The 23,680-nt window shown below is 43.7% G+C and overlaps 1 protein-coding gene across 1 annotated transcript; it reads right to left on the bottom strand.

Annotated features, from left to right (window-relative positions):
* Positions 1 to 869: 869 nt before the first annotated feature.
* adam19b (ADAM metallopeptidase domain 19b) lies at positions 870 to 23,648 on the bottom strand. The gene is made up of 23 exons (XM_034543629.1): positions 23,289 to 23,648; positions 22,929 to 23,041; positions 22,756 to 22,826; positions 15,888 to 15,966; positions 15,583 to 15,659; positions 13,897 to 14,098; positions 13,723 to 13,788; positions 13,215 to 13,286; positions 12,935 to 13,101; positions 12,630 to 12,714; positions 5,716 to 5,855; positions 5,394 to 5,571; positions 5,219 to 5,308; positions 4,825 to 5,020; positions 3,876 to 3,984; positions 3,540 to 3,756; positions 3,266 to 3,343; positions 2,905 to 3,013; positions 2,664 to 2,793; positions 2,471 to 2,570; positions 2,022 to 2,369; positions 1,838 to 1,935; positions 870 to 1,761 (listed from the first exon to the last, which is right to left on the bottom strand). Exons 1-23 carry the CDS (start codon positions 23,407 to 23,409, stop codon positions 1,755 to 1,757), a joined length of 2,853 nt encoding a protein of 950 aa, XP_034399520.1. The 5' UTR covers positions 23,410 to 23,648; the 3' UTR covers positions 870 to 1,754.
* Between the last annotated feature and the right edge of the window lie 32 nt (positions 23,649 to 23,680).

The raw sequence follows: 23,680 nt of genomic DNA, 5'->3' as shown, positions 1-23,680 counted from the left end.
ACATCATAGACTGTAAGTGCACATGAGCAACAGTTTGCTAGCATGTTCGCCATACCAACACTATAATGTGATGTCTCCATGTTGTGCTTCCAGGTTGTTGCGCTGCCCCCAAGTGGCCAGAACGTGGATTACACCTAACCTTTTTTTCCCTTCTCCCAATAACACAAACCACAAAGTCCATGCAATATTCAGCTGTTCGGGAATTATTATAGTCAAACAATGTACATATTTTAACCAAACAAGGTTAGCAGAAAACAGAGGAAAAACGTACAGTGAGAGACACTGTGTTTCATTTTACATTTTTTTTAAATGGTAAATGGACCTGTAGTTACAGCACTTTTCTAGTCTTCCGACGACTCTGATGGGAGAGGCTAAGGTTCCACCTGCCCATCAGGAGTAGCTAACATTCATACACACAAATTCATATTCACATGTCCTGTAAAAAACTAGTTTAACATTCATACAGTCCTGCGAGGACTTATTTCCACCAGTGTTTGAACAACAAGCATTGACAACACACAACCAGTTCAAATGTATAACTTTTTTTTTTTTTATTTCCCTGTGTGTTCATTTGAATTCAAGTTGAGGACACAGTGTTGCACAGTGTCAGGGTTTGCATAGATCTGATAAGAAGGTACAACATGGCAGCTGTTTTTACATATTACGGATAAAACCAGGTCATCCCCCAAGTAGTCAAATGGACCACGATTTTTAACAGAACCTCACAGTAATTACAAAGTTATCCCTGTAACACAGCATGGAATACATGACGTAGTCTTCTCCGATAGAGGAACTTTATAGCATTTTGGTCACAAGGGAACTCCCACTGAACAGTATCAGTAACATTGTAGGACAAACATGCAAAATGATTCAAATTTAATTTTTATGTTTACCTGACATTTGTTTACCAACGTGAAATTATTTTAAATGATGCCATGGACAAAGAGGAAGTCAGTGACATAACTAAGAATCAGTGTGTGTTCAAATGGTCACCTTAAAGTGATACATCACCCACCATCTTCATCAAATACTCACCTTCTGCAGGCTTTCAGAGTATTTTACACTAAAATGATTGCTCAAAGTGCAAGACCACATCATTATAAAATCACTAAAACAAAACTAATAAACTGACAAACCCTACCGTTTCCTGCTACATATCAGATATATCTCTCTTATCATAAGCAAATATTACAGCATGCATGAAGGGCTTTCACTGGTCCCATTTAGTCCAGTTGCAATCCCATTCTTTTTCACAGATAAGAAGCATAAGCACTTCAATATAGGCATCTGTTCTTAATATAAGATATCCCTTTACAGCTGATGCTCTTAAAGAGACACCATGTCTAGTACACAGGCTACATTGTAAACAGGCATTTTCCTTTTGCAAATAAATACTCCTGGAACGGGTTTTCAACACTGCTGCCCACGTGGAACAACTTCACATTTCCTTTAACTTTTGGGAAAATAATTCACACGGTTTGCTGTTTCATGTTGTGAAAGCAGACACATAGCGCTAATTTACAAAACACATATTAAGCATGAATCTTAAAAAATGTAAGTCTTAAAATGTACTCATTGTGATATGTACTGTGACTTTTCCTTCAATACATGAGTGTAAGTACACTGTAAACCACAGAGTGTTAAGTATACATCATATCCTACAGTTTCCTTGTCAGCTGCGAATATTGAAAAAGACAGTTTGACGCAGTCCATTATTGGATGTAAGTGGTGGTCCCCAACGTCTCCTTGAGCTCTTAGTTTCTATAAGATTAAAAATAGAGGAGTTAACAAGGGGTTTGTACAGATTTACATGAGAAAACGCCAGCAGATAAATTACCTGTTTGTCTTTTTCTGTCCAGCAGATGGAGCCAAAGCAGCTTTCCCTCTCTGCAGGGCATTAGTGGTAACCTGCAGGCCTTTCATTTGTTGCTGTTCCTGCATCAAAATAACAAATCAGACATTTCACAGCCAGTAAACTAGAGCAAACTTGGCTTTATTTAAACACATACAAACCTACTCACCCCTGATAGTCTGTTGGCAGGGCAAGGTGGTGGAGGTCTGTTTGGTGGGTCTGGTCGGGGCTTGGGTTCCACTGACTGCTGCGGGTGGGTTTTGGCATCCAAGGAAGGTAAAGGTGGGCGTCCTGAAGGTGGTGGAGGGGCCTGGTTTCGTCTCTGCTCGGTGAGCTGCGCTGATTTAACCGAAGGTGGAGTGTAACCCTGAGGAGAGCATCGTCTGTCTATGGGATGGATCTGTGGCTGAGGTGTTTGATCTTTCTGCTCTGCAGCATACGCGGGTACGGGAGGCGGCTTCACTGCCGGACGCACAAAAGCATGTCTGGACGGGCTTGGACGAGGAGAGGGCTTCCCCTGTGGAAGAAAGCAACCGTAACAAAGTTCAGTGGTTTCTTCTAATATTCACAAACAATAGAGAATGGCAGTATTGTTTGGGTCATAGTGGGCTTCGTTACCAGGTGGTCTGAGTCTTGTTTCTTTAGCAAGAATATCGGGTTTGCATGACCGCTCACATGGCCGTCTGCCAGAGGCTTGCCCTCGACCGGGACTGAACAACTGAGGGTTAAGACATGAATACAAAAGTATTTACACAGCCACACAACATAGAAAGTAAATTGTCATTAGTACTTTACCCCCCAGATGCCATACCTTGACATTTGAGATGGAGCAGAGGTTTTCAGTGGGTGGAGTTTATGTCTGTAGCAGCACCAGAGTCCAACAGCACACAAAACCACAAAGAGAACCAGGGGAAGGACCACCAGGACTGGAAGGAGATTGCCTGTTGGCCACAGAACATCAGACACTAGTCAGAAAATTGCATAATTTTAAAGACATATTCTAAACTGTCAGTAGAAGAAAAGATATGTATGAATGATATGAAGTGTCTCACTGTGGCTGATGACAGGTCCACTGTTTACACTCCCACCCGACCCCTTCTGGTCACACAGAGGAGGAGCCCAGCCAGCGTCACAGTGGCAGTTATGATTGTTGTTGCACAGCTGATAAAAGAACAAAACATTTTGTATTCATTACATTGACATGCAGAATGAATGACACTAAAGTACACTAGAGAAGTACATTAAAAAAATATATATATATATTGCTATTGATTAAGTTAAAGATCTAAACGCTTCTTGTACGACTGCCAAGCTTTTTCATATTATTGGGATGGCAGCCAAATCTTCCCCCAAAACGCTTTGGAAAATAGTCTTCACTCACTCACTCATTCACCTACACGCACACACACTTACCCCGTGTCCATGGCACTTGGCATTGCACTCATCAGCTTTGAGGAAAGATGCATTGCGGCATTCTCCATTAAAGCAAATCTATTAAAAGAAGAGGTGTGAAGATGAGTCAGAGAAGAATCAAGTGGTTCCTATAAGTGGTACCATTTTTCTTTATGCACATCATAAAGACTGGAGCCACAAAGTTACTAAATAACATGTGGCTTTCTGACAGGTGATAGACAAACCATCATCTCAAACAGTGCCACAACAATAGATTCCTTTGAGTAAATCTCACCGAGTCAACACCACACATGGTGCCCGTCATAACCAGGCCTGGGTCCAGAGTGTCCCCCTGCCCCTCCTCGTCCCCCTGCCCAGGCTTGTACACATGTGTTCCCATACACTGGATCTTCTTGTTGCCCGCGTTGACAGTGGTTTCTATGCGCACAGCGCTGTTCTCAATGGGCTTCGATGCTGATGTTAAACACTGGATTTTCCCACATTGAGCATCCCTGGCAGAGATAATACAAAAGGCTACTATCAGTTTGGTGAGACTGGTCATTCTCAGGAAATATAGATGAACACAAATGTGATAGATGGAGTATATGAAGCAAATTGTTTAGTTTTTCACCTTTCTTTACAGCTCCTGTACTTCCCAAACAGATCTTTGCCACAGTTCCCGTACATGTCTCCAGCTTCGTTTACCTTCTTAAAACACAGGTCAGGAGCTGGGCGGCCATCTGCGGTCGGAGGGGAGAAAGTGCACAGAAACATATGAATGAGTCTATACACACACACACACACACACACACAAATGTGTGCACAGTGTGTAATGCGACCACCTAATGGAGAACAGATGGCATCCCTTACTCCTGTGGTACTACAAAGGCTCTCCAGGGAGGCTGTGTCGCAACGTGAATATGAACACTGTCCAATAACAAACCCTGATCCTGTGACCCACTGAGGCATCATCTCTAACTCTACCCGGCACATCCACTTCAAACTCAATGTATTTGCTCTGAAGATAAAGTATGAGATTGCTTGATGTTTAAAATTGTGTGAATGTTCTTTTGAGATATTTATTTACTCACATATTAACTGATTATCTCTTTGAAACCTTTACCATTCCATCATGCCATGAACACTGAAGAAGGAGAACAGGGTTCTTGATTTAATTCAACTCAAAGAACATGTTTGGTGTCAGTATTACATATTCAAAATCTAACTTAATCTTTTACCACACACAGTACATACAAATACACAACTTGTGTAGATGTCACATGCTGTCAGGACAGTAGGTGGCACAAGGTATCTTTGAAAAAAAGATTTGGAATCCAAACATTCTTGGAAACTGTCAATGTGTATTTTAGGAATATTGCATCAAGAATTTGTCTTAATTTGAAATTAGACTGCATTAGTTTTAGCTAGGTGTATCCAATAAAGTGGAAATTGAGTGTATACGCATGTATGAAATATGCTACATGTACAATACTGTATACGCTTGCGTGTGATCAAAATATAATATATATAGCCCTCTTGGCACAAAATATTTACAGATTATAAGCATTCAGTTTACCCACCTCGTCCCCAGAGGGAGCGACACTGCTGCTCCAGGGTCAGACACATGCCGGTGTAACAGTAGGCCCGCCCGCCTGCACACGACGTACCGTCCACGAAGTAGAAATTAGCGGGACAAGACTCTTCCTTCCCATCGCAGTACTCTGGCAGGTCGCACGAGCCCGAGGGAGCACGGCACAGCACACCTGGGCTTTTCAACTGGACAGAGACGAAGAGGAGGAAGAACGGTTAGGAAACACACTGAAGAGGAGGATGACAAGAGATATGAAGACAGAAGACAGCTATAATTCAATTGCTAAAATGTTCATTGTATAGTGAGAATTAACCCAGGGGACACATCCATCATGGGATGATCATCCGATTTAGATCGTTGTGAACGGTAGATGATGTTAGTACCTTGCAGTTATGACAGCAGACGCCATGAGCACACTCAGCTTCAGCTTTCAGAGTGCAGTTGTTGGCGTTGCAGCAGGGACTTGTACACTCCTGCACAAAGAGTGGAGAGTCAGGAGTCCTGGCAAAAACATACAAGGGAAGCATGTATGGCAACATTCAGGAAACGCAAACACACCTCTTCCTCGCCACAGTCACATTCTTCTCCATCCTCCAGGTAACCGTTGCCGCAGCGCTGCCCTCCATACATGGATCTGGTGTTCGGCAGGTTGAAGAGACACTTCCCTCCTCCAGAGCTCAGGTAGCTCTTCAGCTCCTTCAGGTTGCAGCCATTGAATAGACGTGGAAATGGATGCCTGGTGTGTGACGGGGAAGACGCACAAACACATTATGCAAACTTTATTGAAATCAAATGTCATCTTTCAAATCATCAGTTTTTCGGTTCCTTCTTAGCTTAATAGCGGCCATTGGTTTGGTTGGAGGACACTTGCGTATCGTACCCGGTAGCAGCCGCCATGATACAACCTCCGTCTTCGGCCTTCGCCTGGCAGCAGCCTGTGCTGTCGTGGCTCATGCCGAAGTTGTGGCCCATCTCATGTGCCATGGTGGCAGCTACACCCACAGCTGACTCTGAGTGGTCCTATTCAAGAGAAGAGTCAAATGTTATTTAAAGATCTGTAGAAAACTTCAATTCTTTAGGGAGGTGGTTAAAAATATATTAAGTTATTCCTTTCTCATTGCAATTTGGAGACAGTGTCATATCGCTGGTGTTGAGTTGTAGTGGATTTTATATACACTTGCACATGTAGATAAGAGAGGTTATGTTTTAAATTAATACATAAAGAAAGATATGATCATTAATTTGAGGAATATTCTGAGGAATGTATTATGAAGCATAAGAGAGGATCACTGTTTTATTATTCTGTTTGTTAATGACAAATGTAAAGATTCATTGTATGATGCATGGGAATGAATGGATGTTTTATTGTTTAGACAATAGTTAAAGGGATGCCGATTGAAACCTGAGATGTTGCTTTTATTCTGTAGGCAGGATAATAGGGTTTTATTCTGAAGGGGAACTTCCTGTCCTTGACCGGAAGTGTGAGCTTTGACCCCCGCTAGTTTATCGATTTGAGGCATTCTTTGAAGTGGCCAATGGAACTAACCCTCAGGTGTGAACCTTATGTCTTATTCGCTGGTCAGCGTAGCATGCTGTGTCTCTGAAAGGTATTTGCATGAATACCTCCACTAACCAATGGGAGCTTAGCTCAGCGAATGGACTGCGAATAAAACTAATTGTGAGACGTGAATTTGGTCTCTTACGTGGTGACGCCAGACAGAAACTGTTGGCTACGTCAGGAGACTGTGGAAGCGAAGCCATGTGAGCGCGTCCGGGCCTGGACCATGTATGTATACAGATGACTCTTGTTTGTTATGATTAAATAATGATTATTATATATCTCTGGCTTCGGAGCTTCTTCTTCCAAGCACAAGGTAGCTCGAGACTCTCTGAACTCTTACAATTTGGAGCCCAACGTGGGGCCTCTGAGTGAGCCTTGTGTTTTGAGGAGTGGCTCGAGGCTACAGAGTAGCATGATTTAGAGAAGGCTGAACTTTGTTTGGGCCTCTCGGACGGCCTCTCTGAACTTTCCCACACACAGCGCTGATTAATCACGGTCTGCAGAGCCCGTTTGACCGAAGTCTGTGTAGATTATACAGGAAACATTTAGGTGTGGGGATGTCAGAGCTGGTTGTGCGAGGTTTTAAATTTAGCGTGAAACACGACATAGATTCTAAACTATTACCTAAGAGGTGAAGGGGTCATCAGTATATTTGTTTGTTGAATGGATGAATATATGTTGACTGGAAGTTTTGTGCATGCCGGTTGTCCTCGCTGGGAAGCGAAAATATTCCATATGTTAGATACTGGTTTTCCATACACTTGTGCGTTTTGAGTTCCAACAGAACTGAAGTCTGATATGCCTGTAGGAGCTAAGATGTTAGCGGTCTGCAGTGGGAAACGGTTGGAAGTTCGCTGAGTTATACCGACGGGTGCTCTGTTGTGTCTATATACTAATTCTCAGGTTCTGTTTGGATGCACGGATAAATTATGGTCTGGAAAAGACGACGCATGAATTACTAGGCAAGGAATTCATGGCTAGAAACCGAAATTTAAATTGCTTATGACGACGCCTGCGGTTGAGGGCCCAAAGCTCCGGGCTAGACAACGAAATTTGCGGACAATTAAATATTGGATAACCAGTTGATATAACACAGTAAGAGCCAGATGGAGTCGCTGAACTGCCATTCTGTATTACTGCAAACGCGTTGTAAATAGAGTACAGTGTGCTAATGTCTTGTAAATACTACGTTAGAAATGTTTGTTAAAATAGAGGAAAATGAGTTTTCAGACAAAGGGTGCTGCAGCCATTAAAACTCACTCATTTGAATAGGGGTGGGGAGTGCTGAATAGCCACCAGGTGTGAAAATCCCCCAGCCAGAGTGCTGCAGCCTTTAACCAACTAACTCATTGACTCGCTGGAACATTTGGCCAGAGCATTACTGTTGTTGATGTATTCATTAGTATGTTGATGATAGTAATGACATAACCTTTTTTTTCCAGTTTTATTGTCAATATATTGATTTGTATGATAAATGCCAATGGAACTGCAGTGCAGTTACTGTCTGTGAAGTGTGTAACTTTTTCTGTTTTCCCCTAACTAACAATTTATTCCAATTGCACCACACTTGCACGTCTAGACACTTATTTTACTTTTAGGATTTTTTTTTTCCTACATTTACATTTTCTTATATAGCGCCAGAGTCAGGACCTGATTCCTTTAACAATGTCAGAGCCTTCTTCAACCACGACCCCACTCACATGGGTTGAAGCAGCATGCCATGCCGCCATGGACATGATGAATCCAGGAAGGAGGGAGAAGACACACATGAAGCTGATGGGAAATATCCAGAAATGGAATGCCGAGGGTTTACTGGATGTAACAACCCTGGAGGGGCCCACAGAAGACCAGAAGTTGCAGCTGATGACAGTGCTCAAGCTGAGGCACGACGTGGCAAGGGAGAAACAGAAGGGGAAAGGATGGTTCACGTCCCGCTCAGCGGACATCACCAGAACTGGTAAAGCCATTGTGTCGGCAAGACTGCTGCTATATGGAATTTCAAAGAGTAAAGCCATCGATGCCCGGAAATGCATAGAGGTGAAGACCCTGCTGGAGGAAGAAACACCAACCGAAGAACGGGGGATGGGTGCATATAGACAGAGCCATAGCAGCCCCTCACCCCCACCTCCATCACCATGTGGTGGAGTCACACCACAGACCCAGCATCCTGTGTCACCTCCCGCTTTACCCGTAGCGGAACCCTTCCCCCGCCTTGACCTCACGCCAAGTAGACTCAAGAGCCAAGTAAGATCCAACATTAACTACAGGACTACAGGTCCACGTAAACAAATGCTGTCAGTAGGAAGAGCTGCCCAAGAGGACAGTGAAGAAGAGGGCTACCAGATTCAGGCCCCTATCATAACCTTGAGCAATGGCTTAACACAATACAAGCCATATAATCCCAGGGATGTGCAGTACCTCGTCGACCAGCTGCCTTCCCTGACGAGTGGAGGATCCCCCTGGATCAAGGCACTCAACACGGCCACCAGTGGGACTCCATTAGCAGTGGGTGACCTAAGAGCCATCCTGGCAAAGTGCTCCTGCCTGAGTGAACTGCAGGAGTTGGAGAGAACTGCTGGCTGTTCAGCCGCCTTGGACAGCCAGGACATAGACACTGTTAGCATTCATCTGTTTGGAGCCATCAGAACCAAGTGGCCCTATACTCCAGATATGGACAATCTGGCCAGCATCAGACTCAAGCCATGTAAAGAAGCCATGGTGTATCTGAAGCGAGCTGCTGACGCCTGGGAATCTGCTACAGGCACCAGACATGACAGGGACCAGACCTACCTGAACATGTGGAAGGCTGCAGTGGTGTCAGGTCTCCCTGCAAAGTTGAAGCGAGAGATGCAACGGACAGTGGGCATAAAAAATGCCACCTATGAGGTGTGGAAGGAACACGTCACACACCACATCGCTCTGCACCATGAGGATGAGGAAGAAGACAGAGTGAACAAGGAGAAGTTGTCGCTAAGACTGCTGAAGCTACAGATAGCAAAAGAAGATGCGGAAGCTACTAGGAGAGGACTGAGAACACAGAACCAGATGACTGTTGTGAGTGACATAGCCACCCAGATCCAAGAAGCAGTGGCCAATGCTCTGGAGCAAGAGAAGAAAAGGGAACAAAATCACAGAGACCAGCCTTGTCAAGACGGACGAGGAAACAACAGAGTTAGCACAGATCGGCTAACCTGTCATAATTGTGGGAAGCTTGGACACTGGGTTAGGGACTGCCACAGTCGACCTTATGGAACAAGACGACGTGGAGAGGATGTCCCCAACTAGCATCACATGCCTGCAGGAGCCATGGAGAAATGTGGCACCAGCCAATGACGACGACACCGATCCCTTCCTTCAGATTTCTGAATCAATTGGATTTGATTCAGAAAAGGAGGGAGGAAGGAGAATTGATACTGAGATATGGTGTTCTAAGGAGAATTAGGTCTGACAATGACACACACACACATTTTTGTGCAAACAAACACCGACAAGAAGTTAAGAAATATATATAGATGGAACACATTCACATAGAGCAGTCTATCACCTAGTCAAGAGAGCTAGTTAAACAATTAATTCTAAAATGGCTAAATATCTTCCAAAAGGAGGGAGAACATTTCTCTCGCCATGAGAGTTGTCAAGGAGACCCATGTGGACTCTACAGAGAGCTAGGAGAAAGTCCTAGCTTCACGAAAGAAGGTGGACAGGGCTGTTTGAAGTCGTTGATAAAACGTCACACGCCCTCCAGGTAAGAGGCCTCATGAAAACAAAATGGCACCATTATAACATATTGTGTATTTGCAGATCCGCAGGCCAAAGAATCACAACGAGCTGCTGAAGAGTTGCAGAATCAGGAGGGTAATTCTGAGTAGAATGGAAGACCCAGAGAGAAGTAGAACTAGGAGAAGATGTGAGGTTACTTCCACATTTCTGCCTAGGCGCAATAGTTTTGGAAATTATATTGGTATTACTTTTTATTTTTGTGGTAGGTGCAGCAGTGAAACATTGGCACAAGAGTTAGGACCGCAACACAGAAAGATGTTCACAAACGACACTGAATCGCACTGCTCACTACACTAGACTTGCCATTAACTGCACCCCCAGGGGCAAGAGTTTTGTTCCCCCCAGAAATAGATCTAGGTGTTCGAGCAAGAGAGGAGAGCCGAACGAATACCAGCTCGCAATCAGATCCTAGCAGGATTTGAAATAGTTAAAAGAACATAGAGTTGATCAATTACATTTAATATAATCCGCAGAGATGAATAAATTAAGAGAGAAATAAATTTAAGAGAGAGGGATTGGACGAGTAATTAAGACTCCGTTGGACAACAGAAGCGCATTTAATAGTTGATTCCTCCCACGGGTGAGAAGCTGATCCTTGATAATTTAGTTTGAGATTGCTAGTCCGAACCTGGATAATTCAGTTCCTTAAGAGATCATTTTTGAGAAGATTAAAAGAAAACATAGAAATAGAATGACTACTTCTCAGACATGTTGGAGAATTGGTTCGGGAAATATGAAAATTATTTCCAAATATATTTCAGATATCCAACTTTAGTTAGAGCCGGCGCAGAAAGCCGCTCTGTGTGTTTTTAATTCTCTTCCACAGCTACACTTGTCTCCATCGTCGACCTTCATCGTGTACCTGACTGCCTGCTGTGATGGACCTCACCAACAGATGAGCTGCCCACAGAGGAGTATCGTGCACCTTTAACACATTGATTCAAATAACAAAACACAGAAGTATGATGATAATAAAATAAATATAGTGTTTGAACTTGCTGTTTTCCTTTTACCCGAGGAAATCGAGGATTGGAGCATGCAGAGAGAGGAGACCATGGAGGAGATGAGCATGCAGAGAAAGGAGACCATGGAGAAGATGAGCATGCAGAGAAAGGAGACCATCAAGGAGATGAGAGTGCAGAGAAAGAAGACCATCAAGAAGATGAGAGTGCAGAGGAAGAAGATGCACATAGACATATGCACAGATAGACACATATCTGATCACAACACTCCTAGACTTTAGTTACTTTGCAGAGCAGGGTCAAAAGGAGGGAGTGATATTGTTTTTTCTTCCACAGGTATTGATAATAGAGATTGTATTACAGTGATGTTTACAGTGCGGTGAAATAAAATCCAATACAAGTTGTTTATACTATGGAATAGTATAAAAGGAGGGACTGTTGAGTTGTAGTGGATTTTATATACACTTGCACATGTAGATAAGAGAGGTTATGTTTTAAATTAATACATAAAGAAAGATATGATCATTAATTTGAGGAATATTCTGAGGAATGTATTATGAAGCATAAGAGAGGATCACTGTTTTATTATTCTGTTTGTTAATGACAAATGTAAAGATTCATTGTATGATGCATGGGAATGAATGGATGTTTTATTGTTTAGACAATAGTTAAAGGGATGCCGATTGAAACCTGAGATGTTGCTTTTATTCTGTAGGCAGGATAATAGGGTTTTATTCTGAAGGGGAACTTCCTGTCCTTGACCGGAAGTGTGAGCTTTGACCCCCGCTAGTTTATCGATTTGAGGCATTCTTTGAAGTGGCCAATGGAACTAACCCTCAGGTGTGAACCTTATGTCTTATTCGCTGGTCAGCGTAGCATGCTGTGTCTCTGAAAGGTATTTGCATGAATACCTCCACTAACCAATGGGAGCTTAGCTCAGCGAATGGACTGCGAATAAAACTAATTGTGAGACGTGAATTTGGTCTCTTACGTGGTGACGCCAGACAGAAACTGTTGGCTACGTCAGGAGACTGTGGAAGCGAAGCCATGTGAGCGCGTCCGGGCCTGGACCATGTATGTATACAGATGACTCTTGTTTGTTATGATTAAATAATGATTATTATATATCTCTGGCTTCGGAGCTTCTTCTTCCAAGCACAAGGTAGCTCGAGACTCTCTGAACTCTTACAATTGATACATGCTGGCGTTCCACAATACTAACCTAATATACACGGCTATTTAGATGAAAACATCTATCTGGGGTACATTATTGGTTCTTAAATGGTTTCCACACAAGTACATTGGGCACACAATTTGGGGTTCATGTCTTGCTCAAGAACACATCAACACACGGACAGGAAGAGCTGGAGCTCAAACTACCAACCGGACAATCACTGTCTGACCCCTTGAGCCACCTGAGTTACAGCCACCCCATCTGGATATCTACTCAAGTGCGGGGGCATAACGTTTGTTTAGACTCTTGTCTCTCACCGTGTTCACTCCACCGGACTGGTAGTCAGAGCACATGGCTTTGAGAGGTGCCAGCCCAATGGTGGTGCCTTGGAAGCCCCTCCCCCTGGAGACACAAAACGCCACTGGTGATTAGTTCCAGCTGGACAATGAACGGCCCACTGGGATACAACTGGTGATAGCTATTGTCTGACACAATGAAAATAGAATCAATTGCGAGATCTACACCTCGGAACAGGAGTCCAAGAGGACATAGGTGGGACACTAACATTGGAGAGGGTGTAGAAGGACAAATGGGAAGATTAGTGGGAGAGAGGAACACTGACGTGATGAGCTGAGCGTTGTCATTGGGGAGCGTGCGGAGCTGTTTGCCTCTCCAGGACAGGAACGCTGCCAGAGTGCTGTGAGGGTTGTCTGAAACGCTGATCATGTCCTGGCTGGTCCACACCTCCAGGCCGATCAACGCCACGCGGATGCTCAAGGCCTTGTAGTACTGTGGGTGTGGACAGGAAAAGTCTCAGAGAATTTGACTCGTCACTACTCGACATGGGTCAGATGAATCGGATGAGTGCGTTTGTGGTTGTCATGTTTTGCATCAGATGCTACCTTGTCAACCAAGTTGGCCGCCTCCAGTAATTTCTGTTTGGTCTTCTGGAGACTACTCCCATGCTTCTCAAACTGCAAACGACAAGAAACGCATAGTACACAGAAATAGACACACCCACACTTTTTCTTCACAAACCTCAAGAGAACACTTTAGACGACAAACAGGATGTGATTCAGATCTTTATATGTACCACAACTTGCTCTAAATAGAGTGATTGGGGGCAATTTACTAATGTATTCGATATTTAAGTATATTATAATACTGAAGTATACAATTTACACTGCATATGAAATTGCTCATAACATTTCCACATCTATCCATCCAGCTATACCGACTTATCCCCGGGGGTCACAAGGGGGGTACACCGAAGGGCCAACACATATAGAGACAGACAACCTTCACACTTAGATTCACACTGACCTACAGCATGCTTCTATCATGACCTCATGAAACCTGTCCTCCCACGTGTGATTGTTTGTTATTCCTTGTCCACAACTGTGAGCTCACCTCAGCCTTGTCTGCCACCATCAGCAGCTCCACGTACTTCATATTCTGGCTCAGGTCCCTTTTTTCCTAAAAACAGAGACAGAATTTGTGGTGACAATAATGTCACGATTTGTGTAAAACTTGCAAAGGATTTCGTGGGGATGTGATTTCGTCCATTGTCCTGTCCCAGCTCACCCTCACGCTCTGCGGTGACGTCATTCCATGGAGGAAGTCGTTAAGCCCCTCCTCATGCTCCTCGTTGCCATAGTGATGCAGGCAGCTACCTCCGGGTAGATGGAGACTCTCAGCTCTGAACACAGCGTGCTGCTGTGCACCCATGGAAACAGGAAGCGGCTCTATCAGGTAGCTGACGCTTGTGTTCAGAGAAATCAGTCCCCTGGGGAAACAAGACATTGTTTATGGTTCCATCCAATCATAGCTCGAGGAAATCAATGTGGATCAATGATCCCGTCTGTCTGTTTCCACACTGTGGTATCCAGAGCAGATATTGTAAATACATCTTGAAAACATCAGATTAAATGTAATACCCAACAGTAATCCTTCCCTGCATTGTCAAACTGAAGCGTGGGTAATTTACACACGGCTGCACGGCAGTGGGATTCTTTTTTTATTTGGCTGTGGTGGTTTCATGGATGGGTGGAGCAGAGCAAAGTGTATAAAGCCATTTACTGCTGTTTATAAATGAAAATCAGCTGGGGCAGACAGAGCGGTACACAATCTTTTGGCTTCTTCACAAAACCCCTCATAAACGCAGATGTCTACACACAAACACGTGAGCATGCACGCAGCAGCAGGTCAAGCAGCTGTAGCAAACATCTGGAGAGGTCAGACGCCCGCATGTCAATGTCTCTATGCTGCGTTTGCATTTCTCCAGAGAATCTACATTAGTAGGAAGATGTATTCATTCAGTCGTCCTCCAGATGCAGAGCTCTGAAGCCACAAAAACACACATATGGCTACGATTTCTGTCAGTGCTTTCCAGTTCCTCCACGGCTGCCGGTGTTTCTTTCTCAGGAAGGCTCAGCTGCCTTGGATCGACACAGGAGAAAACACAGGATCTCCATACTGAGCTCTACTCAATGAACCCGAGCCAATGACCTATTAACCTACTGGCTTGCACAAGACACTGCACACAACTGTTTCCTGTCACCTTATCTACTCAGCCACGGCTTGATCACAGGCTGAACCGTTGTGCCGCTTTGGTTCTTTTCATCTACAAAATCATGTTCACAAACAATCTGAGGATTCTCTCCAAGAGCTCAAAAATTCATAGTGAGCATTCCCAGCTGAGGGATAGAGTTCTGCATGGACTCTGATGTATGCATTTGTATTGTATTGAGCTTAATATGGCAATCTGCAATAATCTGTTTTCTTAAAGGGTGTGTTTAGGAGAAACCTGGTTGCTGTAATCGGGGGATTCTACTCAGCTTTTTACATTCATGAACAGGGAAAGTAGTGATGTTCAGAGCTGTGAAAATGGCGCTAACTTAGTAGTAAAATTAGCATTAATGAAGCTGAAGGCTTTAATTCATTGAGCGTGCGCTGCTGACACATTATTAGTAAGATCAATCACAAATACCTTCCCTCCACGATTTATTCTGCAGCACTAACTCACTGCTTTTGAGTATTGGGAAAACTTTTCTCCTGGCTCTGTTTCTTGCAGCTCTGTACTTCTTTGCTGAAGTAACTCACAGAAAGTCCTCCTATCTGCTCTTGAAGAACAGCATTTTACTTTTAGAGGGATTTAGTCTTATGGGACACTTCTTAGAATTGCATCAAAAAAAATGTCTTTCACCATTGGGACCAGCTCTAAATATTTGAAAACTTGATGAAAACAGCCCGTGGTGGAGTTTGACTTACTTGAGTCCTGAGCATGTGCTCACAGCAACACTTGAGCCTTTCATGCCCAGAACCTCCCCATGGTAGAAACAGTGTCTCTGCAACACAAAACAATTAAAGCTCAACACATGCATAGGGATAAGAGTGACGGTCATTCAGAGGACCTTGTTATGTAAACATTATGACATATTTTATGACCATAATGCCTGTTATCCTCCTGCTACAGGACTTGATAAACTGCATTTATATCCATTTCTCTTCTACTTGATGCTCACTTACAGCCCCCCACTGCATTTCAAGAGTATCAAACTGTCTCATAGACTTACAGTGCTGGCCGGAGAGGATGACCTGCGGACTCCATCGGGAGTGTACCATATTTCCTGGTATCCAGGGGCCAACAGCTGCCTGGTGGAAGATGGCACAAACTCAGAGGCAATTTGCAAGAGAATATATCTATTGTCAAATGTTCTAGCAGCAATATGGTGGAACAATGGTAAAAGAAATATATACATAGTAAAAGCTGGTTGAAACAGAGGAGATAGAAGAAGACACTTTTTTTCCAGCAGCACACAGCTCATAAAACATTTACTCTGAAAGAGACAAAACCAGACTGCTTTAAAGATTTAGACAAAGATCCTCACAGAGGATAAGAGGAAATGCAAGGAAGAATGTGGAAAAGTTTTGGGACTGTAATCCATATGTACCTTTCCCAAATGACCCTTTTTACTTTCTGGAGAGTATAGCTAAAGTAAGGGATAGTAACTTCCAGAGGCTGACAGTATACATTTGTTGGTACTGTATGTCCAGACTGCATTTGTTTGACAGGGCTATTATTTTACAAATGTCCTCTTATTCTTTTCTCCATTAGTGGAATGTCCCCATTAGTATACAATACAGACTAAGCAGAAGAGGCTGATAAATCAGGGAAACATACATATACCGAGAGAAACGTCAATTTCATTGTGGACAAACATTACATTCCTCTTACTCTCCGTCTCAGTATGTGATTGAGTGAGTGTCTTCAGGCTCAGGCCATTTCTGTCAAACTTCTGTCAACCTACCGGCCCAATATTTACATCTCGTACAGATGCTTGTTTTCCTGTCTTTCTCCTTCCAGCTCTGTCTCAATCCTTTCTTCCTGTTTTCGTTCATAAACTCTGCCTGCCTCACAGCTGGTTTTCTTTGGCTCCAATCTCGCTAAATCTCCCCCTCCGGTCAAACTCAGATCCATCAAACAGACAGTAACTGCTGTAGAATCAAGCTTTAGAGAAATCTACGAGTCTGTACTACTGATCGAAAGACTGGACTTCACTTTAGTCTCAAATAAACACGAGACAGAGCCAAGATTGTATTATTCATCATGTATCTTCACCTATTTTCCATTTTAGCCAGCTTGTGGTTTCACCTCAGGGTAATAGCGGTGTATTCTGTTATTTATTTCTCATCTTTGTGGGATATAATTGGAGCAAATTAATAGTTCAATATTTTGGAAAAAAAACACTAATTTGCTTTCTTTTTGCAGCGAGTTAGATGGGAAGATCAATACCATTCTCATTATCTCCACATTAAATATAAGACTACAGCCAGGAGCTGGATAGCTTAGCTTAGCATAAAGACAGGGGAAACCATCAGGCCTGGCTCTGTTTTCAGTGACTGCAACTTGTTGTCCATATTAAAGAAGTTACATATAATGTGTTAATCAATGAGCTTAAGAGAGGATAGCTGGATGTTGTTATTGTTGGACAGAGCCAGGCTACCTATTTCCCCCTGTTTCAAGTCTGTATGCTGAGCTAGGCTAATCAGCTGCTGTAGCTTTACATTTAGCACACAGACATGTGAGAATTATCGATCTTATCATCTAACTCTCGGCATGGAAATGAGTATAAGTGCGTTTCCCAAAATGTCAAACCATTCCTTTGAAGGAAGATGAAGACAAATGAAGGGAAGATGGGGATTTTTCTTTTCTCTTCCGTCAGATGCCCTGAAGGAGACAAGCCTCTTGAAACAATGACAGCCTGTTGATGCAATCAGCCACAAAGCAATACAAAGACAGAAAACGTCTGCTTCATCCTTTCACAGATTACCACCCTGGGGTGGGGAGACTTAAAAAGGATCAGTCAGTGGTAACGTATCCGGCTGATGTCACCCTAAACAGGGTAACCCCCCGTATTGGGATTTGACCTTCTAACCGCATTTATATCTGGCCTTCCTCCAGTTTTCCTGCTTCTTCCACTCTCCGGATATTCCCATCATGCACTCCTCATCTGTGTCACCCTCTCTGTCGCTTTAACAGGCAGAATTAATGGCAGAGTGGCTGATGATTGATTGAGCTTTGCCCGGTTGCTATACAGGAAGGATCCCTCCTTCCATGAGACGTCCTCCATTCTCCCCAATTCTCCCAGTCAGCAGCTGAGTACACTCATAGACTGTATGACATGTGTGACATATAGACACAACATGCTATTAACAAAGCCATTGTCACTACTGAAAGCATAATGCCAGCTGAGATTTGTCTTCTTTGTCTTTTTCCCCATTACTAAAAATGCTGTGCAAGGTTAAATAAAGTTAATGCCATTGACAATAACCCCTTTGAAATTGCCAGTCACTGTGCTTGTGCCAACTGGTGGTTTATTTAAACCGTTAAGAACTGGATGAAAGATGAAACAATGCATCTGTCATCCGGCATGAAGAAACAACCGCAGGAACCACCCAAAATAACCTGCAGGTGCAGTCAAAACGTAGTTTCAATTTGACTCTTCAGTGTCTCCAATAGTAAAAAAAGATATAGTTCAGGTAAATTGATCATTAACTGTGTGCTAGAAATATGAGGACAACTGCAATGCACATGCAGTAAGGCACGATGTCATTGATTCATTGCTACAAACTGTTTTTATGGATGTAAGAATAAGAGTAATATTGAAAAAAAACTTGACACAATGCATATTACCTTTGATCAAGATCACATGACGGAAAAATTGTGTTTTGCTTAGCTGTGTGTTGTTGCTTTGTGTCATTTGCATGGGTTGTTGTCTTCTGTGTTTTTCACCTATTTTAACCATCACTTGCCAAGTCTAAAATGAATTGTTTGAGATTTTCCAATATTCACATGTTCGCTTGTTCAATGTGAGTTGGTTGAGATAATTTATATCACTTTCATGTCTGTCGCAGACATATGAAGCAACAGTCAGCTAGCTTAGCAGAAAGGCATTAAACAAGTGGAAACAGCTATCCTGGCTCTTGCAAATGATAACGAAATGTGTCTAGCAGCTCACTGCCCAACACCCTAAATCTCATTTGCCTACCTGTACAAAAAAAAAAGATCTAACAAACCCTGTAATTCGGTTTTATGCGGGTTACGCAGAGGACTATTTCTTGTCCGGATGGAGTCACCTCAGAGTATCTTGCTGTCACAGTGAGACTGCCGTCAACCAGCTAAGACTTCCGAAAGTCACTTAGCATGGCTAAGACATAGTCACGCGCACAACCCCGTTTAACCCACAAATTATTGGTTTTACACTATGTTTTTCAAGGCTTTAACAAAGAATATATAGTGTTCATCCACTTTAGAGGTGCTGTTAGGAGGAGCTGGCCGAGTTCCCCTGTTTCCAGTCTTAATGCTAAGCTAAGCAGCTGCTGCTGGCTGTAGTTTCATATTTACCGTACAGACTTAAAAGTCTGTCCCATCTAACTCTCAACAAAAAAAGTCAACCCTTGAGTCTAATTGCATTCTGTTAAATGCCATGAGAGCTTTCAAATCAAGAGTGCAAACAGCTCTGTGCGATGGTGGGAGAGCCCAACAGAGTTTGGACATCGTCCAGTGTTCAGACAGATGCTGTGATTGAGGAGCGCAATACTGGCCGAATCAGGACTGTCTGGCAGTGAGGCTGAGACAAAGGCTTGGTTCAGCCTCATGAGGATGGGGGAGTTATGCTAATGCATTTGGGAGATAGTGAGGGGGGCGTTGGGTAATGCATTAGGGTCAGTGGGTCGCATTCTCTCATAGGATCAGATGACATCACCGAAAGCGGGTGGAGGGAGGGAGAAAGCTGACGCAAAGTCAAAATACCACTCTGCAACAGATGATGAAGAGGCTATTATTGCACAGGGAGGCCAATGTGCTGTGGTGTGAAGCCCGGTGTGTGCGTGTGTTAGTGTTTCCCCAACACACAGGCTAACACACTGGCCTACATTAAGACATCAAAGCAGACAGGACTGAGCCACTGTGAGTCTAAACATAGAAACAAGGACAAGGCGAATGCATCCCTGCTCTCTCCTCCCCAGACCTGTGATCCATCAGGTCTGAGCTTTCAACCTTGTTTGTGTTCCTTCGGGCGACGGCTGTGTGTGTGTGTGTCTGTGTGTGTGTACAAGCATTTTTGTATGTGTGTCGTCTGTCTGCGTGTGGCCTAAGTCTCCACAAACCCTGACCGCGGAGAGCGCGTGGGAGATGCATATTTGCACTGGAGCCCTGGGGAATATCAGACGAGGTGAGGAAAGAAATGAGAAAGAATGGGGTGCTCGCTTTCAGAGTGGACAGTGGAAGACGTACGAGGTGTGGACGAAGGGGAGACTAGGAACAATGACGTGTGCATTTCACAAGGGAGTGCTCAATTCAGGTTCATGCTCTTAAGGGTGTGCAGGAAGGCCATCAAACAGAAGAACAGAGAAAGTCATCCAGAGGAGGAAGCAGGAGCATCCACACGATTCATATCTGAACCATACGCACATTACTCAGACCCAAACTGACCCCAACTGTCGCCACTTTCCATGACTTTTCTCACCTCAACCCTTCTCCTCCGGTCCATCACTCACTTTGTTACACTGTTTCCTCCCCCACTCGCTCCCTGTTTTTACATCCCTTTTCCTGCACTTCTGAGTCAGCACACTAGCCGCTGCCTGGCTCTTAACCAAATCAACCCTCTACGGGAGCACCGTGGCCTTTCATTAAGATAAAAGCTCAGGCAGACACACATAGACAGTAACAGCGGTGCTCGTACGAACCGGAAATAAAGACCCACGCACACATATGCACGTTGAAAAGCATGGTAGGGGAGGACATAACATGATTTAGTCTGTGCTCCAGCCACTGGGAGTACTGATGGCCACAAACAAGTCTTTCTACAGGTTTTGATGAAGTGATACATTAAGTGAAGTGTACATGAGGTGGACTGGAATTAAAAGGGAGAGGGCAAAAAAATGGATGTAAAATGCAGGAGAATAAACAGAAAGACAAGATGGATCGAGACCATCTCACAGCTCGTTTGGGTCCTCCCTTATCTGCTGAGTGTCAGAGTTACAGTTGCAGGGGCAACGAGGACAAGAGGGAGTAGTCAGGACACAAGAGATGCACCCTGGCAGCTTTTGCTCTGGCTTCTCTCCACAATCTGACATCGATCTTCAGTGACACAAACTGCTGTTAGGCCAGAAGAGGATACATTTAAAATAAAAAAAAACAGTAACCCAGTCTGGGATTGGTTCTTTAGTCTTGAAGAACACTGTCTGATGGCGGGTTGAATACACAGACTTAATAATGTGTCCTCAGAGAGAGCTTCTTTCTTTGCATGCTGTAAAACATGTAGTTTTTTGTGAGGAGCTGTGTGAAAATTATTGGGGTGGACAGGGGTGCTGAACTTAGTTCAATGTTTAAACCCAAAAAAAAGAGGTCATCCAAAGAGTTACTAAAATCTTTAATTAAAGTCTCGACTTATAAAACACGTTCTCCCTTAATCTTTCGAAATCGATCAATCATATAAACATAAGATATGTTACCAAATTTAAAAGGGTGTACAATAAAAATAAAAAAAGTTCTTAGTGGACCACCAAATTGCGCATTTTGTTGAGCAAACATTACAGACACAACTTTAACTGAATGAATGAAGGAGCACAGCGACAGCTTTGTGGGACGGCTGACATGAAATATAAATCTGGTGAGAGAATGTTGAAAGAACTGCACTTCTAAATAAATCCAGACGACTCTCCCTTTAGAAGAGAAACAACACATGCCCCTCCCCCTTTCCTGACCCCCTCACAATGACTTTTGTACAGTCCCGAAGTGAATTGTGGCACACAAGCGTACAAGTATTTGCATAAGTGAAAGAAGCAGTATAGAATATTCACATGATTTTTTCCCTACATCAATAAAGCTCTCAGACACAGTGCATTAAAGGATCAATGCCAAGGAAATGTCTGTTTCTTGGACGTGAATTTGTTTGAACTTTCTTTGTGACTCCTTTTGTATGCTTTATGACAATTAACAGTTTAGTTTCTACAGCTATTTTCCTTTTTGTAGTACTTTTCTACCACAGTACTATATTTGACATCCTATTTCACATCTTCTTATTCAAATGTACCTGAAGCAGAAGTGATTGGCACTTTTGAACAGCTTCTTGTTTCAGGAAACGTTGAGAAGTTGCACAAAATGGTTTCAAAATATATTTGTCTTGCTCATTCTTCTGCATTGTATTTCCTCTCTCTTAGCATACACACTCACACACACACACACACACACACACACACACACACACACACCCCCACACACACACACACACACACACACAGTGTGTGTGATTGATTAAAATTCCTTGCCCAGGAGGAAATCTGACAGTGTGACCACCTGCTGGGTGGGAGAGCAGGGGGGGCAAATCCCTCAGGGGCGGTCAGTCAGACACAGTGGAGTCACGGTTTGTTAATGTGTGTGCCTGTGAGTGAATGAGTGACATAGAGAGAATATAGTTGATGGTTTTTTGCCGGGCAGGAACAGCTCCATCAGATTACAGGATGTTAGATGCAGACGCAGAGTCGTACTTCCTGTTTGCCCAAGGCACACGGATCGGGTGTCATCCGTCTGTCGTCAAAAAAACCCATCACCCTCCTTTCCTCCCTTCGTCCCCCCTCTCGGCACCCACAAGGGCGCTGACCTTATAAATGTACTATGTGACAGCTAACATCTGGTCAAATACAGGACTAGTCGGGGCGTCTCGTGGGCGTCTAAGAATACTGTACACAGCTCAGTGTTGAATATTCTCGAAAACTTAATTCAAACAGTTTGATAGAGGAGTCTATTTGAATTGGGTTTTTTGAGGCTTTTGTTTCATTTTGGTACCTGCTCCTGGGAGAGCTCAACATGCACCAAAAGTTACCAGAGACAACTTAAATCCTTTGTATGAAACACAGAGGAGAATTTAAATCACTCACTCGTTTCTCTCCAGGTGTAGTTTGAGCTCCCGGCCCTCAGCTGACACCAGAACCTGAGTCTCTGCAGGATGCTGGAGGGGGAAACAGAGATTGCAGGAAGTGGTCAAACAAAAGCGTACTTACATATTCCAAGATTTGTATATCCATTTTCTTTTTTATCATTACAAACTAACCTCTTTGTCGGCAGACCTCCCGTGTCTGTGAGGATGCAGCCATGTGGGATAAGTAATCTCATAACTCTGTACGTGATCAAGGATGCTCCTCAGGGAACCATGCTTATTTTCTCCTGTTGAGAAAAAGAACACATTTAAAATGACAATATCGTGGGTGGCTTTGCAGCATATGTACTTAAATGACCTATTGATTTTTGTTTCCTCCCACTTATGCATTGGATGAGTCACTCTTAATAAAATTAAAAAAAAACATTGACATAATTATGGATGCCTAACGAGCACGTTGCATTTCAAACTGACATTCCAACGCAATGCAATACAGATCAAGACACGGAGGCTACACATTACCATCCGACTCACCGTTGTAAACACCGCCTTCAGAGAGAGCAGCAGCCCCGGCACAGTGGAGCAACACTACGAGGCACAGACACCGGGAGGGCTGCACGGCACCGGCAGGAGAAGGACGCGCTCCTGGACGCATTCTAACGACCGGCGGCTCCTGAATCTGCTTAGCTGAGACATCAATGTGCGGTGAGCGCGCCTCGCTGTGACATCGCGCTGAGCCGCTGCCGCTCCGTCTGAATGAGATGCCTGCGGGGCGCACATCTCTCTCATTCTCGACCCCTCCCCTCCATTATTATTATTACCCACGCACACACACGGGACGGTGATCTCGCGGCTGAGGTGAGGCAAGATGATGAAAAGATGCGAGTGAGCGACACTGACTTCCTGATTACAGCAGCCTGATGTTA

Source organism: Cyclopterus lumpus, chromosome 10 (genome assembly GCF_009769545.1).
Source record: "Cyclopterus lumpus isolate fCycLum1 chromosome 10, fCycLum1.pri, whole genome shotgun sequence".
NCBI classification, from domain to species: Eukaryota; Metazoa; Chordata; class Actinopteri; order Perciformes; family Cyclopteridae; genus Cyclopterus; species Cyclopterus lumpus.
This window is presented reverse-complemented; position numbering and strand designations above follow the sequence as displayed.

What these genes read in the sequence shown, in the direction of transcription:
- adam19b (XM_034543629.1), bottom strand. Translation starts at nt 23,409, where the DNA reads ATGCGTCCAGGAGCGCGTCCTTCTCCTGCCGGTGCCGTGCAGCCCTCC. An exon ending in CTACACCTGGAGAGAAACGA is followed by an intron (nt 15,967 to 22,755) that starts GTGAGTGATTTA and finishes ATCTTCCACCAG; the next exon opens with GCAGCTGTTGGCCCCTGGAT. An exon ending in AGTCCGGTGGAGTGAACACG is followed by an intron (nt 5,856 to 12,629) that starts GTGAGAGACAAG and finishes TCTCTTGAATAG; the next exon opens with GACCACTCAGAGTCAGCTGT.